The 23,043-nt window shown below is 38.2% G+C and overlaps 1 protein-coding gene across 2 annotated transcripts in view; it reads right to left on the bottom strand.

Annotated features, from left to right (window-relative positions):
• Positions 1 to 908: 908 nt before the first annotated feature.
• Positions 909 to 23,043, bottom strand: part of NUP205 (nucleoporin 205) — a 48,803-nt gene continuing 26,668 nt past the window's right edge. Inside the window, exons 22-43 of one of the 2 annotated variants that reach the window (XM_089523850.1) lie at positions 22,884 to 23,008; positions 22,389 to 22,503; positions 21,758 to 21,907; positions 20,778 to 20,852; positions 19,799 to 19,956; positions 19,250 to 19,330; positions 17,486 to 17,677; positions 16,303 to 16,573; positions 15,637 to 15,735; positions 14,175 to 14,323; positions 13,369 to 13,560; positions 12,878 to 12,999; positions 10,910 to 11,048; positions 10,280 to 10,406; positions 8,886 to 8,962; positions 7,843 to 7,971; positions 7,542 to 7,668; positions 5,647 to 5,813; positions 4,943 to 5,066; positions 4,155 to 4,283; positions 3,025 to 3,098; positions 909 to 1,220 (exon numbers count right to left, since the gene is read on the bottom strand). In XM_089523850.1, coding sequence (XP_089379976.1) covers positions 1,068 to 1,220; positions 3,025 to 3,098; positions 4,155 to 4,283; positions 4,943 to 5,066; positions 5,647 to 5,813; positions 7,542 to 7,668; positions 7,843 to 7,971; positions 8,886 to 8,962; positions 10,280 to 10,406; positions 10,910 to 11,048; positions 12,878 to 12,999; positions 13,369 to 13,560; positions 14,175 to 14,323; positions 15,637 to 15,735; positions 16,303 to 16,573; positions 17,486 to 17,677; positions 19,250 to 19,330; positions 19,799 to 19,956; positions 20,778 to 20,852; positions 21,758 to 21,907; positions 22,389 to 22,503; positions 22,884 to 23,008 — 2,975 coding nt within the window. In that variant the 3' untranslated portion in view covers positions 909 to 1,067. Of the gene's footprint in view, positions 1,221 to 3,024; positions 3,099 to 4,154; positions 4,284 to 4,942; positions 5,067 to 5,646; positions 5,814 to 7,541; positions 7,669 to 7,842; positions 7,972 to 8,885; positions 8,963 to 10,279; positions 10,407 to 10,909; positions 11,049 to 12,877; positions 13,000 to 13,368; positions 13,561 to 14,174; positions 14,324 to 15,636; positions 15,736 to 16,302; positions 16,574 to 17,485; positions 17,678 to 19,249; positions 19,331 to 19,798; positions 19,957 to 20,777; positions 20,853 to 21,757; positions 21,908 to 22,388; positions 22,504 to 22,883; positions 23,009 to 23,043 lie in introns of those variants that run through there. The other variant, XM_089523851.1, reaches the window with a different exon arrangement.

The raw sequence follows: 23,043 nt of genomic DNA, 5'->3' as shown, positions 1-23,043 counted from the left end.
AACAGAGGCTGGATGGCCTTTCTGAGGATGCTTTGATTGTGAGTGCCTACATGGCAGGGGGTGGACTGGATAGCCCCTGTGGTCTCTTCCAACTCTATGATTTTATTATTGTAATATAAATATAAATTCATGCTTCTGAGTCATGCTCAAAATAGAGGACATTTTGGAATTCCTCCTAGACAGAAGGCTGAAAGGAAGGATATGTTCTGGAAAGGAAGGATGCCTGGTCAACCTGACTGAGTGGCATGAGGCGGGCCAGCATGGCATAGTGGTTTGAGTGTTGGACTGCAGCTCTGGAGACCAGGGTTCGAAACCCACCTACTCTCAGCAACTGGAGAAGGCCAAATCAAACTTCTTCTAAAGAAACTTGCCAAAAAAAAAACCATGATAGGGTCATCATAAGTCAGAAACGACTTGAAGGCATACAACAACAACATCATGAGGGTTAAGTGTTCATATCTGCAAGGTTTTTAACATTTTAACCCTTTGGAATGAAGGAAATGTGTAATAAAATAGAAGTAAAATCCATTTTGAGAATGCCTGGATAACCTAGGGACACACTGTTTTTGGCTCTCTAACCTTATACACAAAACTCAATAGCTTGTACAAGGCAGGAACACCTGGATAGGAAAAAAATCTACTTTTTTATGAATAATCATAACTAAAAATTCCTTGGCTTGCTACTTTGATCACTACTGTAAACAGACAAGCGTATTTAATCAAACACTTGCTCATTCCACCCTGTGCTTTTGGGTAAGTTGCAGCTCAATTTGCAAGTCTAAAAAATAAATCCAGCTGGAATCTGGTTTCTGATCAAGTATGGCACATATCTGTCAATGTCAAAGGACGGTTTTTATAAGTTACATTTGCAATCCCTTTTCAGTTATATTTGTTCTTGTACACAAAAATACATGTTTAATATTTTTATTTTCTTCTTGTTATATAGGAACAGGAAGTATACACAAGATTTCAGTGTTGTAATGAAAAAAGTATCAAAATAATTTTGACCATAATTTAGAAAATGAAGTTTGTATTTAAAAAAATCATAGAGGCACAAACACTCATCTTCAGGTTCTTGATATCCTTAACAGACCACGAATACGTCTAACCAGTGCTTCAATAAAAGTGTAGCGTGACCGAACCTTAGAGTATAAGCCTTCAATGTCAAGGAGCTTTTTCTGCAATGACTCCCCAAAACTGCTGCTGGCCTCAATCTGAAGCTGGGTGGGGAGGAAAGAAAACAAAGAGGTCATAACTTTAAAACCTTTTAACTTCTATTAATTACATCCATCTTTTAAATAAACAGAAACATTTAGGAATCAGATACTATTCAAGCCATCTTGCAGTGTCAGGAAGTCAGCGCAGGATCCCTGCAAGAGCTGGCCTTACTGACAAGAATAATCAGGAACATTTAGGAATCTGCTGGACATGATCCTCTTCCCCATTACCATTCCCTCCTCCTTTTGTGACATGTCTTCAATTATAAGCCTAAGGGCAGGGAACTGTCAAGTCAAAAATTTGGAAGCTGCTCTGAGAGTATTTCTGAACAGCACTGTATAAATACAATAATAAAAAAATAAAATAAAGTTACATTATCTGCCATTTTGTGGTAGCTGCAGCATGTTTCTGTGGATATCTAAGGCCCATTACAGATGGGCCTATAGTACGGACTGGGTCCGTACTAGAGTTAGAAAGGGGCGTCACTTCCTGACGCCCCTAACCCTAGTACGGACCGAGTCCTTACAAAATGGCAGCGCCCATTCCACGGGGGCTGCCATTTTGACGTCGCGGACGCATAGCGTCCGGGCGTCATGTGGCGGAAGTGACGCCGCAAGTGCGCGACTAGCGCCTCATGGCGCCACTTCCAGGGCGCAGAAAGAAGCACCATTTCGGCTGCGTCCAGGAACCACATGGTTTGGCTGCTGCAGTTTGTGGATGCAGCAACCGGCGGTGGCAGAGCGCCCTTCTTGGGCGCTCTGTAACGCACCTATGAAACATTTGACAATTTAAATTCCAGCCTTCTGTATATAGATTAGTCTCATTAAACTCTACACCAGGCCTTATGCAAGTTACAACTAAAGAGTGCCTACAGATCAGGGTGGGAAGCATGAGGCTCTAAGGGAGCACCAGGCCCTCCAAAGTGCAACCTCACCTATCAGACAGCCACCCTCTCTCCCCATTTAGTGGTTTCCCATTTTTATGCATTTTTCCCCATTCTAAAAGACTGAAATACCTCACAAGGTTACTAGATGCAAGAAATTTAGACTAAAATATACTTGTAATTTTGTTTATACTTTTTTTTTGTCTTTCGCCTTGCCCATCACTGAAATTTGGCCTCAAGAATCCGTTCCAAAACCAGACTTGATTCTCAGTCTGGAAGATACTGGAAGTCAACCAAAAACTTCAAATATCCTTTTCTCTTTGGTACTTTTTAAAAACACCAACAGCTTTATAATTTAACAAAATTCACAAAGAGAAGACAAGGCCTAATACTGGGCATTCTAATGAATAGCCAAAAAAGAGAAAATTGTAGCGGGCAGTATGAAGTAACAACCCCCATCTGATAATTTCTTTCTTCTCATGTAATGTGTCAGTACAATCTGAAAGGGATGGTTTAACATGTTGAGTTGTGCTGAACTGACTATGTAGTATATATTACTTTGTAGCTATAATAAGTAGTTGTTTTCTCATTGTATACAACAACCGAAAGTACAAACTATTCTTCAGCACAACAACTATATAGAGACTTTAGTGACTAAGGTCCAAAACAAACTGCAGTAATAATCCAGTTTGAGACTACTTTAACTGCCATGTCTTAATGCTAGGGAATTCTGGGAACTGTAGTTTTATGAGGCATATAGCCTTCTCTGTCAGAGAGCTCTGGTGCCACAATAAACTATAGTTCCCAGGATTCCCCAGCACTAAGCCAGGACAGTTAAAGCGGTCTCAAACTGGATTATTTCTGCAGTATGTTTTGGACCCAAGATATTGTTTCTCAAAAAGTCAAACTGATTCTTTTCTTACCTGATCTATATCAAGTTGGCTCACTCTGCTCAATCCACTTCTAAAATCAAAGTTAGGCTGTACACTTAAGGAATCTTGGAATTCAAAATAACAATAATTATTTTACATGCTAAGCAAGTATTAAAAACAATACTTTTGTGCTGTCCTGTCCTCAATATAAAGCAAATCAGACCTACGTGAGAACAAGATTTGCTATTCTTTCAAGGCTCATTCCCAGTCATAGCAGTCCTTACAAGTGAGAAATCTACTTCTGGAAACTCTAAGTCATCTTCTAGCCCAAAGATAAGGAATATTTGGTGCTACAGATATTAAGAATCAGCACTGACTATGCTGTCACACTGAAGGGAATTACAGTCCAACAGCATCTGAAGGACCCACTTGTGGCTTCTTACTTGTGTTCTAATCTTTATCTTGGCTGATCCCTGTTCTTGAGATTCATCTAGCTTGTACGCAGATGGGTCTCCCTCCTGAGAGCCTTACACCCCCACTGTATGTCACTAACAGGATGCCACCACCATGTGAAACAAAAGTGGTAGAGTTATCTTTTTTTCGACCAAGCAAGAAAATGACCCAGAAGAATATGTGGCTATTGATAGAATACCTCAAACTCTGGATGTGCTCTCCATCCCCTACTCTTATCTACCCTCAAATTGCTTGGCCATCTGCCACAGGTACATCCTGAAAGGCCTACAGCTTTCCTGAACAGAAGATAGCTCAGAGATTTACAATATTTATAATGTTTGCTAAGGCAGTGCCGCAATATTCAAAGTGGGATCAACTACAAAATGCTTAAACAAAGGTTTTGCTTTTTAGAGTTTAAAAAATGTTATCACAAAGCATACTATAGCAAACCAAAACTGACCCATTATTCTTAAACACTGACACACTTTTGTATTTGAAAACTAAAGTACAAAGTAGAATGAAAGTACATCATACTTTGCATACGCTGGAAGCTGTGTTGGAAGTTGCAGCACCGCGTGCCAGAAAAGGCACGAGCCCCATTCACTTGAATGGGGATTGAGCATCTGCGTTTTCCCCCTTACACGGGGGGGAGGGGAGTGTTGTCTGAAACGGATCCCCCGTGTAAGGGAAGGGATGACTATATTGCAAAGAAGTTTTGAGAAAATTACCTTGCAATTTTCTACTTTTCAATGGAGTCCTAGAAGCCAAAAGGGAATCTTGAGAATCTGCAGGGATGCAATGCAACAAATAGTGTTCCAGGTGCCGCCAAAGAATAAAGAGGCATGTTTCAATGATATCTGCAAACATATCTAGTAAAGGAAAACATTAGCTTTACTGCTTGGGGAGGAAGACAAGTGTATTTGTATACAATATCGCATTTTGTACACGCAGCTACAATGAAGTCATATTAAGTAAGGTTTTGTGTCTGCATTTAGAGAGCAAGATTTGCATCTGCATTTAGATGCCAAGGTGTAGTTGTTTATCCAATGGTGTACTTTTAACATAATTAGAATAAGGACTTTCTCCTCCTTCTCTCCTTCTGGAACCCCTTGCAGCAGCAAAAAGCATTCTTAACCCCTCTGGATCAAGTTTGGGGTATATAGAGGAGGAAGGACCCCTGATTATAACTAAAGCTGTGGGATTCAGCAGAAATGCACCAGATACACTGAATCTTGGGTTGAAATAGTCTATGAAGAGATATTATTTTTTGCCTCATTTTAAACATTTGTTCCAGAACATTCTTAATGATCCTGAAAAACTAGCACACACAGAAGCACTTTCCTTCAGTGCGCAAGTATTCCCTTCCTCCCTCATTCATATTTTCAAAGCACAATTGACATATTTTATTAAACTTTGCATACTCATTCTCAGATTCTTTTTTTAAAAAAACTGTGCATGGAGAACATTTATTTTTAGTAAAATCTTCAGAATCTCATCTTAATCAGTGAAAGGATACAACAACAGAGAGAAAGCAGTTTGGCTCGATTGTTAATCAGCTTCACCAAGCGCCGCTTTGCCAAGATGTATTTTTGGGCAGTAGAAATTTTGTCTACTCCAGTTAGTGTAAGTGACTGGCACAACTGTGAAAAGAACAAAAACACATGTAATGCTGTGTAGCCAGTACTACAGAATGTATGAGCTGTACAGCACCATGTACACATAAATGCACAAAGCACATTCTAGAAAATATAGTAAGACATGTAAGACTAGACTGGCCCTCTCCCTGCTTTTCTTTTACCAGCAGGCAAATACCTTTTTGTTTAAGCAGGCTGTTAATAGTTAAGCAGGGGTAGTTTTTGTTTAGATGTATATTTTATTTATTTATTAAACATTCGTATGGCATTTAAATGATTTTATATTGTTTAATAAGAGAGGGGTAAATTGTTTTAATTTTTTTTATGAATTTTTTTACTGATTCTCTTTGGAAGCCAATTTGGGTCTCATTCTGGGAGGAAGGCAGGATATAACTTAGACAAATAAATAAAATCAAAATATCAATATAAAAATTTGGCCACTAGCAGGTTTACTTCAGTCTTTCTTCACTAAATGTGGTAACTACAACAGTAATTATTAACAGAATACAGAACATAAAAAACTATCAGAACAAATCTAAGGTTAGCCTGGTAGTAGTGAAGGTACACGAGAAGGACAAGATATTACCTCTTTTATCTCATCTGGTGGTAGTTGCTCCACATTCTGCAATTTGCTGACACTTTGGCGGTGGCTATCATAATAACTGAAGAAGTCATTAGCACTCTGTTTTAACAAGTAAACAATGATGCCCAGGCCAGGCAAACGCCAATAGGGAATCACAGGTGCTTGGGTATCTAAAACACATTACCATCCAAGTTAAATGATTTCAGGCTTCTCAAAATCACAAATGTGTAATCCTAAACATGTTTACTCAAAAGTACTAATCTCAGTAGGATCCATTGCCTAGAATGAGTGTTTGGAACTGCAGCCATAATTGTAAGTAAACAAGTTACCATTTCAAACTCTGGCCAGGTTATTAATTGTATATTTGTAATGCTATTTGTTTATTCATATTCAAATCCTACTTTTCTATAATGCTAAAATCAATAGAACTAAGTGAACCATCAAAAAAACAATTAAAAACAATTAAAAATTTTTTAAAAAGTATACTAAAGAAGCAGGACATAGCTAGAAAATTCAAAAACAGTTAAGATGAAACACCTATTTCAAGTTACTATGGACAAGCAGTATATGCCATCCAGCCTCTGCTTAAAGACCTCCAAGGAAGGAGACTCCACTACACTCCGAAGGAGTTTGTTCCACTGTCGAATAGCCCTTACTGTCAGGAAGTTCCTCCTAATGTTGAAGTAGAATCTCTTTTCCTGTAGCTTGCACCCATTGTTCCGGGTCCTGTTCTCTGGAGCAGGAGAAAACAAGCTTGTTCCCTCCTCAATATGACATCCCTTCAAATATTTAAACAGGGCTATCATATCACCTCTTAACCTTCTTTTCTCCAGGCTAAACATACGCAGTTCCCTAAGTAGTTCCTCATAGGACATGGTTTCAGACCCTTCACCATTTTAGTCACCCTCCTTTGGATATGCTCCAGTTTCTCAACATCCTTTTTGAATTGTGGTGCCCAGAACTGGAAACAATATTCCAGGTGGGGCCTGATCAAAGCAGAATAGAGTGGCACTATTACTTCTCTTGATCTAGACACTATACTTTTATTGATGCAGCCTAAAATTGCATTGGCCTTTTTAGCTGCCGCATCGCACTGTTCACTCATGTTCAACTTGTGGTCTACTTGGACTCCTAGATCCCTTTCACATGTAGTTTCATTCAGCCAGGTGTCCCCCATTCTATATCTGTGCATTTTATTTTTCTGCCCTAAGTGCAGTACCTTACATATCTCTGTGTTGAATTTCATTTTGTTAGCTTTGGCCCAGCTTTCAAGTCTATTCAGGTCCTTTTGAATTTTGATCTTATCTTCAGGGGTATTAAGTTAAGACAACAGTCCACTGCACATGTCAGCAAAATCATAAGGAGGACAGTGCCCTTTACTTTGTGGAGCCAACCATGCACCTGAAACCCAATTCTGGATAATCTGAGAAACTGGAGCCAATTTTAGGTGGTATGCAACTGCAGGGGGAAGGGAGGAGAGGGGAAGGAAGTCCCATTGCAATAGTGGGAATGTGGTAAAGAGACACTGGGAGTAGGCCCATACCTCTTCAAGCCCAGCTATAACTTTCATACTACACTATACTAGACAAGAAAGCCTAGGATTATATTCCAAGTAGATCAAAATTCTGTAAAGGATTGTGGGTGTTAAAGTCTAAATGTCCATGTCATGGTTCACACAACCATGTTTTGTTTTGTGACATCCTTTTACACAACTAGAGTATTAATATAGCTGCAGTTTATATGAAAAGAATCTGTGTTCAGGAAAAAGTAGATAGGAGTCATAATCTGTAATGCCAATGGCTACTTAAAAGCAGTTATGTGAAGTCTCCATTTCAAATCACTGAGATCAGAAGACAGAAAACAGTCTCTGATCTAGAACAATTAAATCATGAACGCACCTTGTCGAGGTCCATCTCTGTTGGTGGATTCAGAAAGGCTTGGAGTGAAGAGGCAAACTGTGTGCTCAAAAGTGGGGGCACACTGTACCATAAGAAGCTGGCAATATTCCATCACATTAGCACAGATCTAAAGATGAAGAGGCAAAACAGTCTAATAGCTATCAAGTATAAAATAAAGTACAAAATGTCTATATTGACCACTTCTATTCAGTTGGTGGCACGAAAAGAGGAAACATACAATTCACAGTTTTGTGGGGGGGGGGGGAGTCCATCATACAGATGTGTTACAAAGTATGCTCACCTGCTGCATGGCCAGTTCAACTTCATCCCTCCTGTTCACTCTATCTCCCTCTGTATGATCATCTTGCAATTTAAACTGACGCAGTCTGTCTGAACCACCAAACCGTGTTAGAAGGCCCAAGCACTGGCGCTAAAGACAGTGGAAAGTATAACAAACTAATTATTTTTACCAAGTCCTTATGGCTGCTTGTTACCCATTTTCAATAGTTCACGGATGCAGCGTGGTAAGATGTGATGGAATATTCTGAATGACATTGACGTAATTGTTGCTGTTCTTTGCTTTCAAGTCATTCTTGATTTATGACAACCCTAAAGTGAACCTATCACAAGATTTTCTTGGCAGAATTTGTTTAGAGGGGGTTGATTTCCCATTGCTTTCCTCTGAACTGAGAAAGTGTGATTTGCCCAAGGTTACCCAGTGGGTTTCCATGGTCGAGGGAGGATTGGAAACCTGTTCTCAAAGCATCCTAGTCAAACACTCAATGCACTAACATCATGCTATCTCTGATACTATCCACAAATTCTTACCTCCTCTATTTATATCAGTAATATGTACCTTGTAAATTTATGTGAGTATTTTGTTCCAATGGTTACCATACTGTATTTATAAAAATCAATGACAGTCCATCGTTTTCCTTTAGCTCTTGATTTGAATATTCCTTACAGTGCACTTTACAGGGTACTTCTATGAAAGCATTCCATATGCAGTGGGAGGAATCTCATTGAAACAAAGCATCTACATTTATAGAAGGGCAAAATAACCTCCGCCCACCTATCTCCATCTCAACATTTGTGCCTTGTATTATGTTCTTTATTGTGTGACTATTTCTTATACACTGGAAGCCATTACATAAGGCCACATACTAGTCCTGACAGATAAGAAATACCAACTATAGGGCATTGCTTTACTATGTTCTGACCAAACAGACATTATGATATCCAATGTTTATTTGATAAGAGCATATTAAAACTGTTTCCTTATAGAGGAAAGTTTCCTTCAACTTGTTAACACAAAACAATTGCTGGCATCATGAAAATATTTACCTGAAATCGCCCTATATGTCCTTGTAGTTCAATTTGCATTCCATCATTAATATCAAGGCCAAGGTCACCTAGCACACCTAATGAAAAACACAACATGACCCAATGGGTGCATTTATTATTTATAAAATAATATGTATAGCTAGACACATGTAAATGTTTGGAACCACTTCATGTAGCAGACCAGGAAGCTTCTGGGGACCCATTTGGTTTCAATCTCACTAAAAACATGTAACACATGATAAATGGCTAAGATCGTGAATTGGAGTTACAACAACACAGATGCTGCTTCTTCAAACCCTACCTTTAAGGAAGGCAGTCCTCCTCCCCACAACACACAAATTTCCAAAGCACTGGAGAACAGGCAGTGAGTGATTAAAAGTTCAGCCCTCTCCTACAGGCATATCTGCCACTGTCTACTGCAATGCAACCCACTAGCAGTAAAAGAGCTGGATGTGTCACTGTTCAACATGCCAGTCTCCAGGACCTCAAAATTTTGTTTGGTGAGCAGGATGCATGACGTAAAAGCTACATTTGGGGGAACACATTCATTCATTCCAATGATGCAATGGCCATAAAAGTGAATTGGTGTAATTATAATGCTGTAAATTGGGCTTACAATATCATAATTACGAAACAGGATCTCAGCCATCATGCCTATCTCATTCTAATGCAGACGGAGGAAAGTATTTTATACTGGACCAAGTACTGGTAAAACATTCAATGCATAGTAAATATGGTTTGGTTTCTGCAAGCATAAGTATACTGCTAATTGCCATTGTAAATCTTATCTCACCAAATATCAAGTTGCTCCCATTATCTAAAGGGAAACTTTCACAACCAGTGTTTCCTATCTGTGTTAAAAATATATGGAGTGCAGATTGCTTCTCATTTCAATGCAGAGATTTTTAAGATCATACAATTTACCGACTTTTCTCTACATTTGTTGGCAATGTCAACTTGTGGTTCAAAGCAGAGAGGTTCAACCTGCCATTTTGAGATGAATTGCTACCCGTTGCTCCACAGTGGCTTGGAACATGGGCTGCCCCATTTGTTGGACAGCCTGAGCACAAGATTGCAGCCTTCCAGCTGTGGCCAATTGCCTCAGTAATTTTGTTAACTTACTTTAATGAGTAAAGTAAATTATAAATATTTAATTTTAAACAGTCTTTCACATGCTGTGAACCTCAGCTGCAGGTTGGGATACAGGATCAAATAAACTATAGAGCAGCTTTATGAACTACAAAGAGTATATACAAACTTTATTCAGTCATATGTACATTTGTATACATTTTTACGAAGAGCAATTGGTCCAGTAAAAAAGTTCTTGTGGCTCAGCAGTGAACAAGAATTTAATGACTGTAATGAGTATAAGCAGGTTTCCAAAATTATCCTACCAGGCAGAGCAGCTTTGCTGATTATTCCTGTCAGTAAGGCCAGCTCTTGCAGGGATCCTGCGCTGACTTCCTGACACCGCAAGATGGCTTGAATAGTATCTGAATGGGATATTAGAAACTGCAAAACCTAAACCAAAAAATAAAAAGTAGAAATATATAGAAGTAAAATGCAACTAGGGCCCAAACTAGTCCTAACTATAATAACCCTAATGAATTAACAGAAACTGTTGGCTTACCAAATTCCCATTGATTCAATGAGTCTAACTCTATTTGGAACTAACAAATGAATTCAAACCTAAGAATTTTAAGGCAATGTATCAGCAGTGGATATCTTGGAGATGGAACTGTAGTCTAAACATAAAATTCATTTACATTTCATTAACACTTTATTTGTACTTAATATTTTAATAATTTTGTGAATGAAACAAAGTTTTTGTACATGAAATCATCAGAAATCAAAGGTGTTATCTCAGCCACTCATGAGGACAAATTTGGATTTTGGAGTATTTCAGATTCCAGGATTCCAGATAAGGGATAAACAACCTGTAACGTAACATAAAACCTGTGGTAGGAAGTAATAATAGTCAACAAATAGGGAATACTGCTGGGAATCCCTGCCCTTTGGCTTACCTGTCCTGCAGCCTGTGCATGTTGTGCCATACTGGAAGTGAGTATCACCTGGCACAGCTGAAGAGCTGGTAGAAGAATCTGGCGATAGCGTTCTACAGGAGTGGGAATGAAGACTGGTGGCTCTCGCATTCCAAATATTCTGAAGGAGTGACCAAAATGAAAAGGTAGCTGTATTGTAGCTTTTTTAAAAAAGCTCTTTGAAATCTCATTAACATATATGAGGTTGCCTTACATTATCAAGTTGTTGATCTATTTACTTAGTATTATCTCATCTGGTTCACAATAGCTCTCTTCAAGCTTGCTAGTCCTATCACTGGATATATTTTAACTGAAGATATTGTACAATGGACCTGTCATGCCCTACATAGAAGTATATGTACTATCGGTGAGGTCATGCCCTCTTCACTATCTGAACACTCTCTCATCCAAGATTTGGCCAAAAGTAAAACTGCTTCAGTCAGAAATCTTCCAAGGCACTCCTTAGTTAAAACATCTATAGTATGGGAAGAAAAAGATCAATACATAGATTGAATCAATGCTATTGTAAATATGAAATGGAAATGTTCAAATAATCAGTTTCCACTATGTCTCAAATCTTAGTTAAGTGAGTAATGCAATGCTACCAATCTTCTGCAGCAATCTATTGGGAGAAGGGAAATAGACAAGCACAAATCTTTCTCTCTAGTTATTTAATATAAACTTTCTCAAATATCTTTATATTACAGCTTTGATCTACCGCACGCAATATGGCCAATGTTCAAGGATTCTATGAGCCTGCCTGAGTCTTATGAACTTTGAGGGAGACCTTTCTCTCCATCCCACCACCCTTTAAGGCTCGATTGGTACGGACACAGGAGAGAGCCTTCTTGATGGTTTTCCTAGGCCTTGGAACTCCTTCCCAAGGGTGGTTTGATCTCCCTACCCCAACCCTCATTGCCATTTCTCCAGCAGCCAAAGACCTTATTTAAATAGGCCTTCAGACTTGGCTGACCAGGCCAGAGTGATGAGTAACACACCGCCATAAGGCACATCCTTAAGACGTCCCATTTTGAAAAAGGGGCGTCTCTTCCAGATGCCCCTTACCCTATCACAGAGTCCATGACAAATGGCGGCGGCCGTTCCACATGGCCGCCGCCATATTGACGTAGCGGACACTGTCCACACATCGCGCCCCAGAAGTGATGCCGCGAGTGCGTGACTAGCGCCTTGCAACGTCTTTTCTGGGGCCCAGGAAGGAGCGTGATTTCCGCGCTCCTTCCTCAGAGCGTCCGGGACCCGCGCGGTTTGGCCGCTGCGGCTCCCGGATGCTGCAAGCGGCAGGAGACCGCCGCAATCCAGCAGTATGTAACCCGCCTTAGTGTATTGTTTTAATATGCACTGTGTATTTTGTTTTAATTGTTTAAAATTTTAATGTTTTCAAATTATTGTTTTATATGTTCTATTTATAAAGTTTTTTTTTAAAAAATTGCACTTCATACTGTTTTAACTGTTCTGTTTTAATTAATGCTATAAGAAGTTTTGAATCCCATTTGGAAGAAAAGCAGGATGTTAAATAAATACAGGTAAATAAATAAATAAATGTTATAATCCAAAAACAGTCTTCAGAACAGGTAATAATCTGAAAACTAAAAGCATGTGATTATAATCTGTGCTATTTATACCCCCAAATTCTAGATTCAATGCTAAAGAAGCACAGTTTATAAAATAAATATACCCCTGACTGTTAACTAGTTCAAAAGAGTAGAACCTACACTTTCAAAGCAAATGTCACAAGGCTACTTTTTTAGCTCAATCGAAAACTATTACTTGCATTCCCATCTATAGAGAGGGCAGCAATCTGATTAATGCACAATAATATTACACTGAAGAAAACGTGTTTTTGTTTTAGAAACATCCTGAATTAAGAAGAATTATACCAGTTTGTATCTTTGGAGAATACATTTAAGGATGTGCTATATGAAAATTTACCCCTGCTGATCAATTTCAGGTCGCATGTCATATACATGACACTGTGCAAGCCTCACAATCACTCCAGATCGCAGTAGCTCTCGTGCTCCTTGCTGTATTTTTGCCACTTTCGTCAAAAAAGCCTGGAATATATATTTAAAAGTAAATTAATTAAAACTAAGTGATCTGGCAAGAATCTGCTTTTAGAAATGTTATAACTCTACATGGTGTCCCCTTATCTCAGCAACATAAAAACACTGACTAAATTGACACAAACATTATATACAGAAGTGTTACAGAACCTGTTGAAACCCATACATGAAATCTTAATGTTCTCTAATAAATAATCTCTGAAAATTTTCAAATGTAAGGGCTAAAGTGCACCATTAATATTGGGTTTTACTTATGACTAGCATCAAAGATCTCCTTGGACACTTACAAAAAGTTTACATCAACCTACTGAATTAACAGGTTTCCTTCATTTGAAAACATACACAGCATTAGGATCTTACCATTTTTGATTCATAGGTATACAATGCTTTAAGTAGAGGAGGCTGGGGTGTAAGCAAGCTTTGCAGTTTGAGGTCATCATCTGCTAGACTTTCTACAAGCACTTTTAGATAGCCACTGTTCGAGAGATACAAAAGCCATTGTTGCTGCTTATCTACAGAAATGATGCGATCAAGTAAGGCTAGTGCTAACATCTGAAAAGGGAAAAGAAATAAAACGTATTAAAGGGACATCACAATTATCTTCTCTCTCCTTACAGAGAACAATTCATATTTTTAAACATTCATCACCCTAACCTAATAAAAAGGACATTTCTACCCTAATTGACCTACAAAGCATTGGACTATGACTCTGGAGACCAGGATTTGAAATCCCATTCAGTCACGGAAGGCAAGGGCAACCACATTCCTGAACAAATTTTTCCAAAAAAACCCCCTTCATTGTGTCCAGTCCATTCCATTCCATTTATGATAAGCCACATTTCTTCACAAAATAGAAGATTATACTGAAATTGCACAGCCTCTTTGAAAACCGAGGAGCAGAACAAGAATCAATACCAAGCATTCTTCCAGGCTTGGTCCTATACCATCACTCTTTTAACATTAAATACTGTCTTTATGCAATAACAATGCCTTAATCAGACATACCTCACCAGTGATTAATACATTGTGTCTGATATGTGTATATGTATAATACCCTGAACATATTTCTCTTAATTATGTAAGGTAATGTGGCTTATTGAACCTTCCACTGTCAAATTTTGGCTTAAGCCTTAGAATTAGAATAGCAAAGACCAAATTTCACTTACTCGTCCTATCTCATGACCATCACAGGCATCTCGACAGACCACCTCCATTAGGGCAGAACCGTAGCTTTCAATAATCGCCATGTTTTCTCGCTGTAATTTACTAAAAGCATCTTCAGGAGCTGTTAAACGCTCCCACATGGTCTTCTTGGCTGAATAAAGTGAAGAAAAAACAAAATTAAAGAGAAATGGGTAAACTAGTGTAAGTGAACTGTGACAGAGACCTGTTAGCCATGTCAGCATAGTTATAGTGTTGGTGGAGGCAGTTATGGCAAGATAAAAATAGGGGTGAAGAAAGAAGAAAAAATTCAGCAGCAACAGGAAAAAAGACTGCTGGCTTTGAACTGCTTAATTTTCCAATCCATGGCTTCTGGGTGTGTGTGTTAGGGGGGGGGGGGGGAAGGAATCTCCTTAGAATGAAGGTGCTCTGGGAAGATAACTGTGGACAATAACCTGTTCCATGGTACAGGTGCCTGTCCAGGCCATCCTGCCTCAAGCACTTTTGTTTTAGACACTTCTCTCAGAAGCCATGCACTATAGAAACAGGCAGGTTGAAGTTAGTAGCAATCCCTCCTGACTCAGTTTCCTCTTCCCTGTGCAAGTTCAGTAGAACTGCAAACTTTCATGTAACTGACTGTTAAGTTTATAATGTCCACCAAGAGAATTTCAGTCTCTTTCTCTAATTTAAATAGTGACAGACACAACAGGGAAGAAAAACAAAAAAGTACGTAGCAAATAAGTAACAGAAGGACATGAGAGAAGTTTCAGATTGCTCTCCCATGCTACCATGAATGCCAAGCAAACCTTATTGATTAAAAAAATCTGCTTGCTAGAGCAATTGAAGAGATGCATCCCCGTCAGAGGTTTCCCTCACTCTGGGAAAAGCAACCATTTAATTAAGTGAATTCACTGTAGTCTGTATAGCCAGAAATGGAATCATAGCCTGAATAAGAAAAGCTAGGCTAACAGGTCGATCAGCAATTGGGCTGGGAAGAGCTTTGGAAGCCAAAAGAAGCGGCAGCAAAAACACTGTACAGTAGCCCCTCCATTTCCGCAGGGGATCAATTCCAGACTGCCCCGTGCACGAAAACAGAAAATCACCGGTATTCAAGCCCCATTGACTTGGATGGAGGCATGCTCCCGCAAACATCAGAGGCCATGTGCTACAGGCACGTAACCCATTTTGACCCCCTCCATTTGCTGCCCACAAATGGGTGAGGGATGTGGATTTGAAATCCCCAAAAACAGTGACTGTAGTATTAGCATCTAAGGCAAATGGGCAATAGTAGGGGAATCTATAAATCTTATATCTGTCTACTGATTACATGAGGGATGATCACTAAGCTATGAGAAGTTTATCTACATCTTCATCATTACAATCACAAAAATTATACAACTGAGAGATACACTACAGATCACTCTTCACTGAAATGTTTTCTTTTTCATAACTAATTTGTATTTCTACCTGTTTCCAGGGTATCTGGTTCATCTGGTCTCTGAGCTATCTGTAGGTAATACAGCAGTGCCCCGTACAGATGTGTTCTCACTCGCTGGAAGCCACCACCTGCTCAGACAAAAAAAGGGTGCATCTAATGAAGAAATTAATCAGGGTATTTACATTGTTCTTACGTTATCATAAACTGTCTTAATTTAAGCTGGAGGATGTAGTGCTTAACTGTTTTGAGGTTATGTTAAATTAGAAATTCATTATGAATAAATTACACACACTGTATTTTATTACTACTTATACTTCTTATACACAAAATTTTTATACACAGATTCAAGCATACACAGTTTGAAAAAGTATAAATATCAAACCTTGATTTTCCATTTTTTATAAGGACACCATTTGCCCTGTCATTATATTTCATGGGACTTGAGCATACACGGATTTTGTTATCCATGGGGGATCTTGGAACCAAACCCCAGCGGATAACAAGAGTCCATTGTATAAGTTCAGGAATTAAACTTCCTTTATTTCTTTTATCAGTACAAATATAAAGGAAACTTCACTGTATAAGTGTGAACACTAACATAGTGAGTAAAATAGAAGCAAGCACAACCCTATATTGGTATGGACATTTAGCCCTCCATTCCCATTAAGAACATTTATTTATGTATTTAATATTACCTGTTTTCAGGATAAAATCCAGAATTTTTTTCAAAATGATATGAAGTGAAGAGTCTCCAATGGAGGCAAATCCCACCACCATGCCTTCAGAACCAGGTGGTATTGTGAAAGAACCATCCAGCATTAAAACAAACTGTGAGTGACCAGCGACAGGGACAGCCAAAGGCTCCTTTTGCTCTGTTCGCACAGACTGACTTAAGTGAGCAGTCAGGGTGAACACGGCTCCTGCCACCACAGGCATCAATTCCTGAGCTGCATCATCATTCAGGATCTTAGGAAAACATAGGTCAGAGGTATTACTTTGAAATGTAGCAGTAGTGCAGGTCAATATAATTTCTACGGACCTCCATAATACAAATTACTTCAATTGGAATTTTACCTTTGTGTTATTTATAAACAAGACAACAAGATTCAAGCATGAAGTGGGTGTAGTACATTCACAGAAAAGAGTGGTGGCCCACTCCATAACACACTAGTGATAATAAGAGGACAACATGGTGCCCTCAGAGAAGTAGAAAGTGGCAGCAGGCAATGGCAGGGACCCTTTTCCCAAGAAGAGGTGGTAATGGTGGTGACAGTAGCCATAGCTCCAAACTTTCACTACTTATGTAGTGCTGTATAGAATTGGCTCTGAGGGAGGAATGACCAAGAAAATCACCTTTGCCACAGCACAGACAATTTTCCAACTCACCCCTCTCAAAGCTGGGGAGGTTTCCAGCTTTAAAAAGTAGCACAGAGCAACAACAGTTGTCCATACTAACAAGAGCCCTGCCAAGGTGAATAGTAGTGATTTTACTGCCTGAGGCTTTCCACCACCTGAGGCAGATGCCTTCTTCAGTCTCAGGCTCATTCCCAGCCCCCTCTGCTTTAGATTCAAATCATGTGGCAATGCCATCTAAGAAACACATACAGCCAATCTCAGGCTCCTACAACTGCAATGGGCAAATTTCCCCCCCCCCCCCAAAAAAAAGCCTGATAATTTTGGTAAGGAACACTAGCTGTGACAAAGTGAGTGCCATCTGAACATTTAGATTTTAGTAGAAAACACAGCTGGTAAACATCAATGCAAATCATTAGATATTTCATAATTTGTTTATTCCCCTTCCCCTTTAAACCAAGGAAACATCTGCACTTAAAACTGTCTTCACGATCAATGTAATTACACTGTTTCTGGGTCTTTTACCTTGTCATGCAAGTCTTGTAATAGATCACGGATAATGAGCTGTCTATCTTCATGCTGTATGAGATCCTGTGGGCAGGCAGTTAATATGATTTCCACCAGCTGTCTCCAAGATTCTAATGCATGTCGCTTGGCATAGAGACACTGAAGCAGTTTGTTCCGTTCCACAACATACTGGAGAATTGTGTTGATTTCCTGGACATTCAATAAAAGGAAATTTAATTACACCAAAAACATAAGGTCAAACTAAAACACTCAGAGGCCATGTCTAAACAGTTATATTATTATTATTATGCCCTGAAATAAAACAGAGCATGTGCATATCAAAAGTTATTTAGAGATCTAGCCTAGGAGGTGCTTAAAAGGAAAGGGTGCCACTAAAGGAGCATTTCTTCCAATAGCATTTGCTTTTAAATAACAAGCCAAACTGCTTTTGCGAGACAGCCAACAGGAAAGAAATGTAGGAAAAAAAACAGGATGCCTGTTGGACACAGGAGACCCTTTCAGACAGCAGTGTTATTTTTCAAATTCATTCTTCCCTAGAAACAACACTATGCCCCCTCATAAAAAAAAAATCATACTACAGGCATGCCCCAGTTAATAACGTAGGTGGGTTTCTGGGTAATATTTTTCTAATAGAAAATTTGGTACTAAAGGCAGAAAAACAAGTGATAAGCTCCACAAAAGAAGAAGGGCAGTTCAGAAGGTTTCAGCAAAATCTTTTATTTAAAATTAACAATACCCAATGCAAAATGAAACCAAAACAAGAAGTCATGTAACCTTTGTATAATTTTAAAAAAAAAACTGTTTGAACATTTTAAAGTCCATGTGAAGGTTTCTTCCAAAATGCATCAAGTGATAATATTTTCTTTCACCAGCCTTCGCTTTCTTATAATTTTCATTTTTAAGATGTTGGGGTTAGCTGGTGAGAGAGACTTAACTGATTTTCTCCTTTCACACTGCTATTCACACACTCATTAAGAGATTCTGCAGGTAACTGCTGTTTACTATACCTATTGTAGACAGGCACAAATAGCTACAACAGGACCTGCTAGAATAGAATTCTATGATTTCCTAGCTTTTATTGCATTATTTAGTTCAGACATACTGCTAAAATTAACACCAACAGTCTGCAGCCCTTGGTCACCTTTCTCCCAGTGCTGATGCTACTAAAAAAGCTTCCTGCTAGACAGAAGATGAACTTGGAGAGGAGTCTAGGAGCATAAATATATATTAAAAAGATCTTCACTGTCAGGGCTTTGTTAACTGAGGTATGCATGTATTTGCTGGCTGTCTTAGACTGAATGAGACTCATCAGTGTAACTTGCTTCAAAGCACTATTGAAACAATAAATATATGAAATTATTTGGCTCTGCAGGCCAAATGACCCCTCCCCCAGGCCTTGCCAACAAAAGGATTAGGCTTTCATCCTCCTCCTCCCCATTATGTTCCCTACATGGAGAAACCATATTTGTTGGTGCAAACTAAATCCTGAGATCAGGGTTCAGCTGGCATCTGTAAAGGTTGAGAGTGGCCAGGTGCACCTGCTCCTCTCCTTTTTAAGTGGGGGGGAGGGCAGCCCACAGGTAATCCCACTATTCTCCAATCAATAATAAGAGGTAGCAGCAGGGATTCTTTTCTCTTTTGCAAACTGGAGGTTATCCCCATATAAATAAGATGATACATGCCTTCTCAAAATCATTGCTAGCAACCACTGAACAGTTTATCCATCCATTTCCAAGACAGATATATTCTACACAGACTTACCTCCATAAATAATGGTCTCTGTCCAAGGGCTGCCATTCCTTGCAGGGCATTAACTTCAGCAATAAGAACTTTGTGAATATGCTGGAGTTGAAGACAAGAAGGATAAAAGATAGAGGGAGTTCAGCATTTTCATACTCTGTCATGTGTTACCAGTGTTGTATCCATATTTTCCAATGTGACCACAACGGAATAGTATGTTAACCATTTCACATTACTCTCAGAGTCTTTTTAGTTTACTTGTTTTGTATTTATACCACATTTTCATTTATATCCCAGTTCATCCCAATGACTTCATGAAACCTGCCATAAAAAGTACAACCATACACAACTTAGAAAGTATTTTTTTTCACTTAAAACATTAAACTTTCCCTACATTTTCTATAGCAGTTAATATAACAAATGTTTGATGACAAACATAACTATAAAGCAATAAAATACATATATAGTACAAAAATAAAATAGGTAAACTTGCATAACTATGCTGGATTGTGCTATTAAACTATATTTCTATATAACCTAATACCAGCAACAATTATAAAAACTGTTTACCTTGACATTGCAGATAACTGGTCCACGTGCACTCCTGTTCTCACAATTGGCAATGACTTGTTCAATTTGAGAACGGTCAAAAAAATCCAGCTGCAAAGGTTCTGGGATCTCCTGACTGAAGTTGATTGAGTCAAGGATGCTTAACATTTTCCTGCGTACTAAGAAGAAAAGAAGAAATCTATTTAGAAATAATGGCAAAACTTAGATGCACACATGGATGTCTACATATAGCCAGATACGGAACATACAGGTTGAGTATCGCTTATCCAGAATTCCAAAATTCAAAATACTCAAAAATCCAAAATTGTCCACATAAGTGGCTAAGATAATGACACCTTTGCTTTCAGATGGTTCAATGTACACAAACTTTGTTTCATGAACAAAATAGTTTAAAATAATACATATAAAATTACCTTCAGGTTATGTGTATAAGTGTATACAAAACATAAATTTCATGTTTTGACTGGTATGTGCATTGATGTTTATTCTTTATTGTGTGAGTGCATTATTATTTCATTATTAATTTTTTTGGTACTTTCCCTCTAACATCTCATCATATTGACTTTAAGAAAAAAGCAGTAACCAAGTTCATAATCAGGACAATAATTCAATATGGAACGATGCTGATGGCAAAATGAAGTGGTATACAATTTCAGGGTTTATGGCCACCATGTATATTCTACTGTATTAGGTTTTAAAATAATTGTTCATATTGTACACTGGTCTGGATTCTCTTACAAAGACTTATGATACAGAATCATTTTATGTAATCAAACAAACTAGAGAGATACACAATATCTAGAATGACTGTCTAGTTTTATTAATTAAACTGAACTGTAACATTTTCCAGCAATTTATGAATTTACCAACTAACATAAATAAAACAAAGGCAGGATGCAATACTTTAGTTCATGCAGCAAGTGACTAACATCTCTATTCCAGATTAGAAACTTAATATGTCAGCCTCCCAGAGATTTACCTTTGGAAGCAGTATCAAAGTGAAGAAATCCACTGACTGACCGACTTTCATCTTCAATCCCTCCTTCACCCTCAGCTGAGGGATGAAATAAATAATAATTAAACTACACACACACACACACAAAATATGTAAAATGTTGTTGTAGACAAGAAATGTGGTGGAGAAGAGGAAATGATAAAGTTGCAGTCATTTTTATTATGGTATACTTAGATAGTTGTCCAAGTATTATGAGGTAGCAACAGTGCATTGCAGACGCTGAACACTGCTGTCAGGATTAATTTCATATAGCTTTTATAATATAGGCATTATGTGCTCACTTTCTATTACTGGAATTAGTTTCAAGTCTCAGTAGCACATTACTGGGTCTTCAGGTTTCATGAGTAACATTGTGTAATAATACTGAAAAGGAATTGCAATTCCATTTGCAACACACCTATGGGAATCTAATACAATATAAACTGCACTTTCAACAACAATTTTTATTCTTTAACACATGTCACATGATGCAAATAATTTCACATATGCAAGGTGAGTGTCAGCATGTAATCTGTTTGATTACTCCTTCCAAAAGGAGTTTGAAGTCTTAGCCATGTTTATCTTGACCAGGTGGACTAAAGTCAGTATCAACGCACACAAAGAACTAAGCCATCCTGTAATTATTAGGAATCTGTCATGATTATCTGGATGTGTCCACTTGGCATGAAGAAATCCCTCTGGTACCTCTGAACAAATTACTATTTAGCAGTGACAGGGTTCATCCAGTTGTAGTTTTACATGAAGGACTTAACAAACAATGCAGTAATGTTGTTCTCCAATAATACATTAGCAGTGATCTGCTTCCTTGACCTTGAAGATCATATTAGCAGATTCAGTTTCAGAAATATTATCAAATGTCAAGAAAGAGTTATAACAACTGGATACAAACATGGTAAATAATTCAGGTAGGGAACAAGGACTTAATTCTTAAATCCATCATTTACCTAAATAAGATTTGACTGGTACATCATCTAATAGGAGATGCAAGAGTCTCTGTGTATGTGAACGCTGGCGATTCAGTGAAGTAACCCGCAGTTCTATAGATGCAGTCTTCATTAGCCATGACATTTGGTTTAAGACTGGAATCTCATGGTCTGTACAGAGAAGATTGGGGAAAGTGGCAGGGAACAGGAAAATACAAACATTAAAAATAACCTATTCCTTCTTGAACAATAAGTTTTTCCACTTAAGGTACAATTGTTGCTTTGAAACACAAGCACATCTACACTGTTCTGTGTAGAAAATTGTTTATATGATGGAGATATTCAGGAGTTGCAAATCCCTGAAAAAGAGGTGCCTCCATGGACATGTTTTAAAGTACATATTCTCCTCCCTTCCTATAGAGATCAATCACCTAGATAGAAAAAAAAACACACACAAAGTAGTTCTATGTGGAAACAAATTCAATAAATGAAGGAAAAACGAGGTGTCTTCCTGCTAGGAAAAAAAAATCTAGAATTTTGTCAAATAAACATTTTTTTACTTGAATAAGATAAAAGTATTTGTTCTCTAATAAAGCAACAAATGAGAATTAAATGCAGGATGTTAGATCTGTGAGAGTACTCTGATTTTTACCTTTGACAGAAAATGGTAAATGCTGTAACTGAGAGTATAAGAAATCCTGGCTGGTCCGCAAATATCTCATAGTGGGACCTGAAGTATCTGAGCAAGCACACAACTGATAGATCACCTGTTAAACCAGAAGAGAATTCCAGTATTAGTTCACTAGTGTAGGCTTGAAAGAAATACTATGTCAAAAGGAAATATTGACTAATATTTTTAACTATATACTGGGTCTTAACTCAAATCTACTTAGTAAATTGAATAGAACTATAGGCAGCAGCAATAAGTAAGTTTAGGCAGTAATCCTATGCACATTTGTAAGGAAGTCAATCTCACTGAACTGTGAGACTTGCTTTGGAGTAGACATATATATGATTGAACTATTAGCATTTTGCAATGCAAACCAATATGAATAAACTGCATAAATACATTTCCTACTAACTGAAAAGCTATGGCTAGATGCCAAAGATGCCAGTGTAGCTTTCCCAACAAGAAATATATCTGTACCTGATAACACAATTCTGCTAGATGAGGAGATTGTTGAACTGCAGTGGGACCAGATCTTGTTTCAGTACCATTTTCCAGTATATTCAAAATAGCATGAAGACAAGTACGAGGGCAACCTAAAACACCTTTAGAATGAATGATCTATAGTTAGATAAACAAC

This window comes from Sceloporus occidentalis, unplaced genomic scaffold (assembly GCF_023333645.1).
Source record: "Sceloporus occidentalis isolate IW3139 unplaced genomic scaffold, rSceOcc1.0.p SCAF_5, whole genome shotgun sequence".
In the NCBI taxonomy this organism is placed as follows: domain Eukaryota; kingdom Metazoa; phylum Chordata; class Lepidosauria; order Squamata; family Phrynosomatidae; genus Sceloporus; species Sceloporus occidentalis.
The sequence above is the reverse complement of the archived record's forward strand: the minus strand, read 5'-3'. Positions and strand labels throughout refer to the sequence as shown.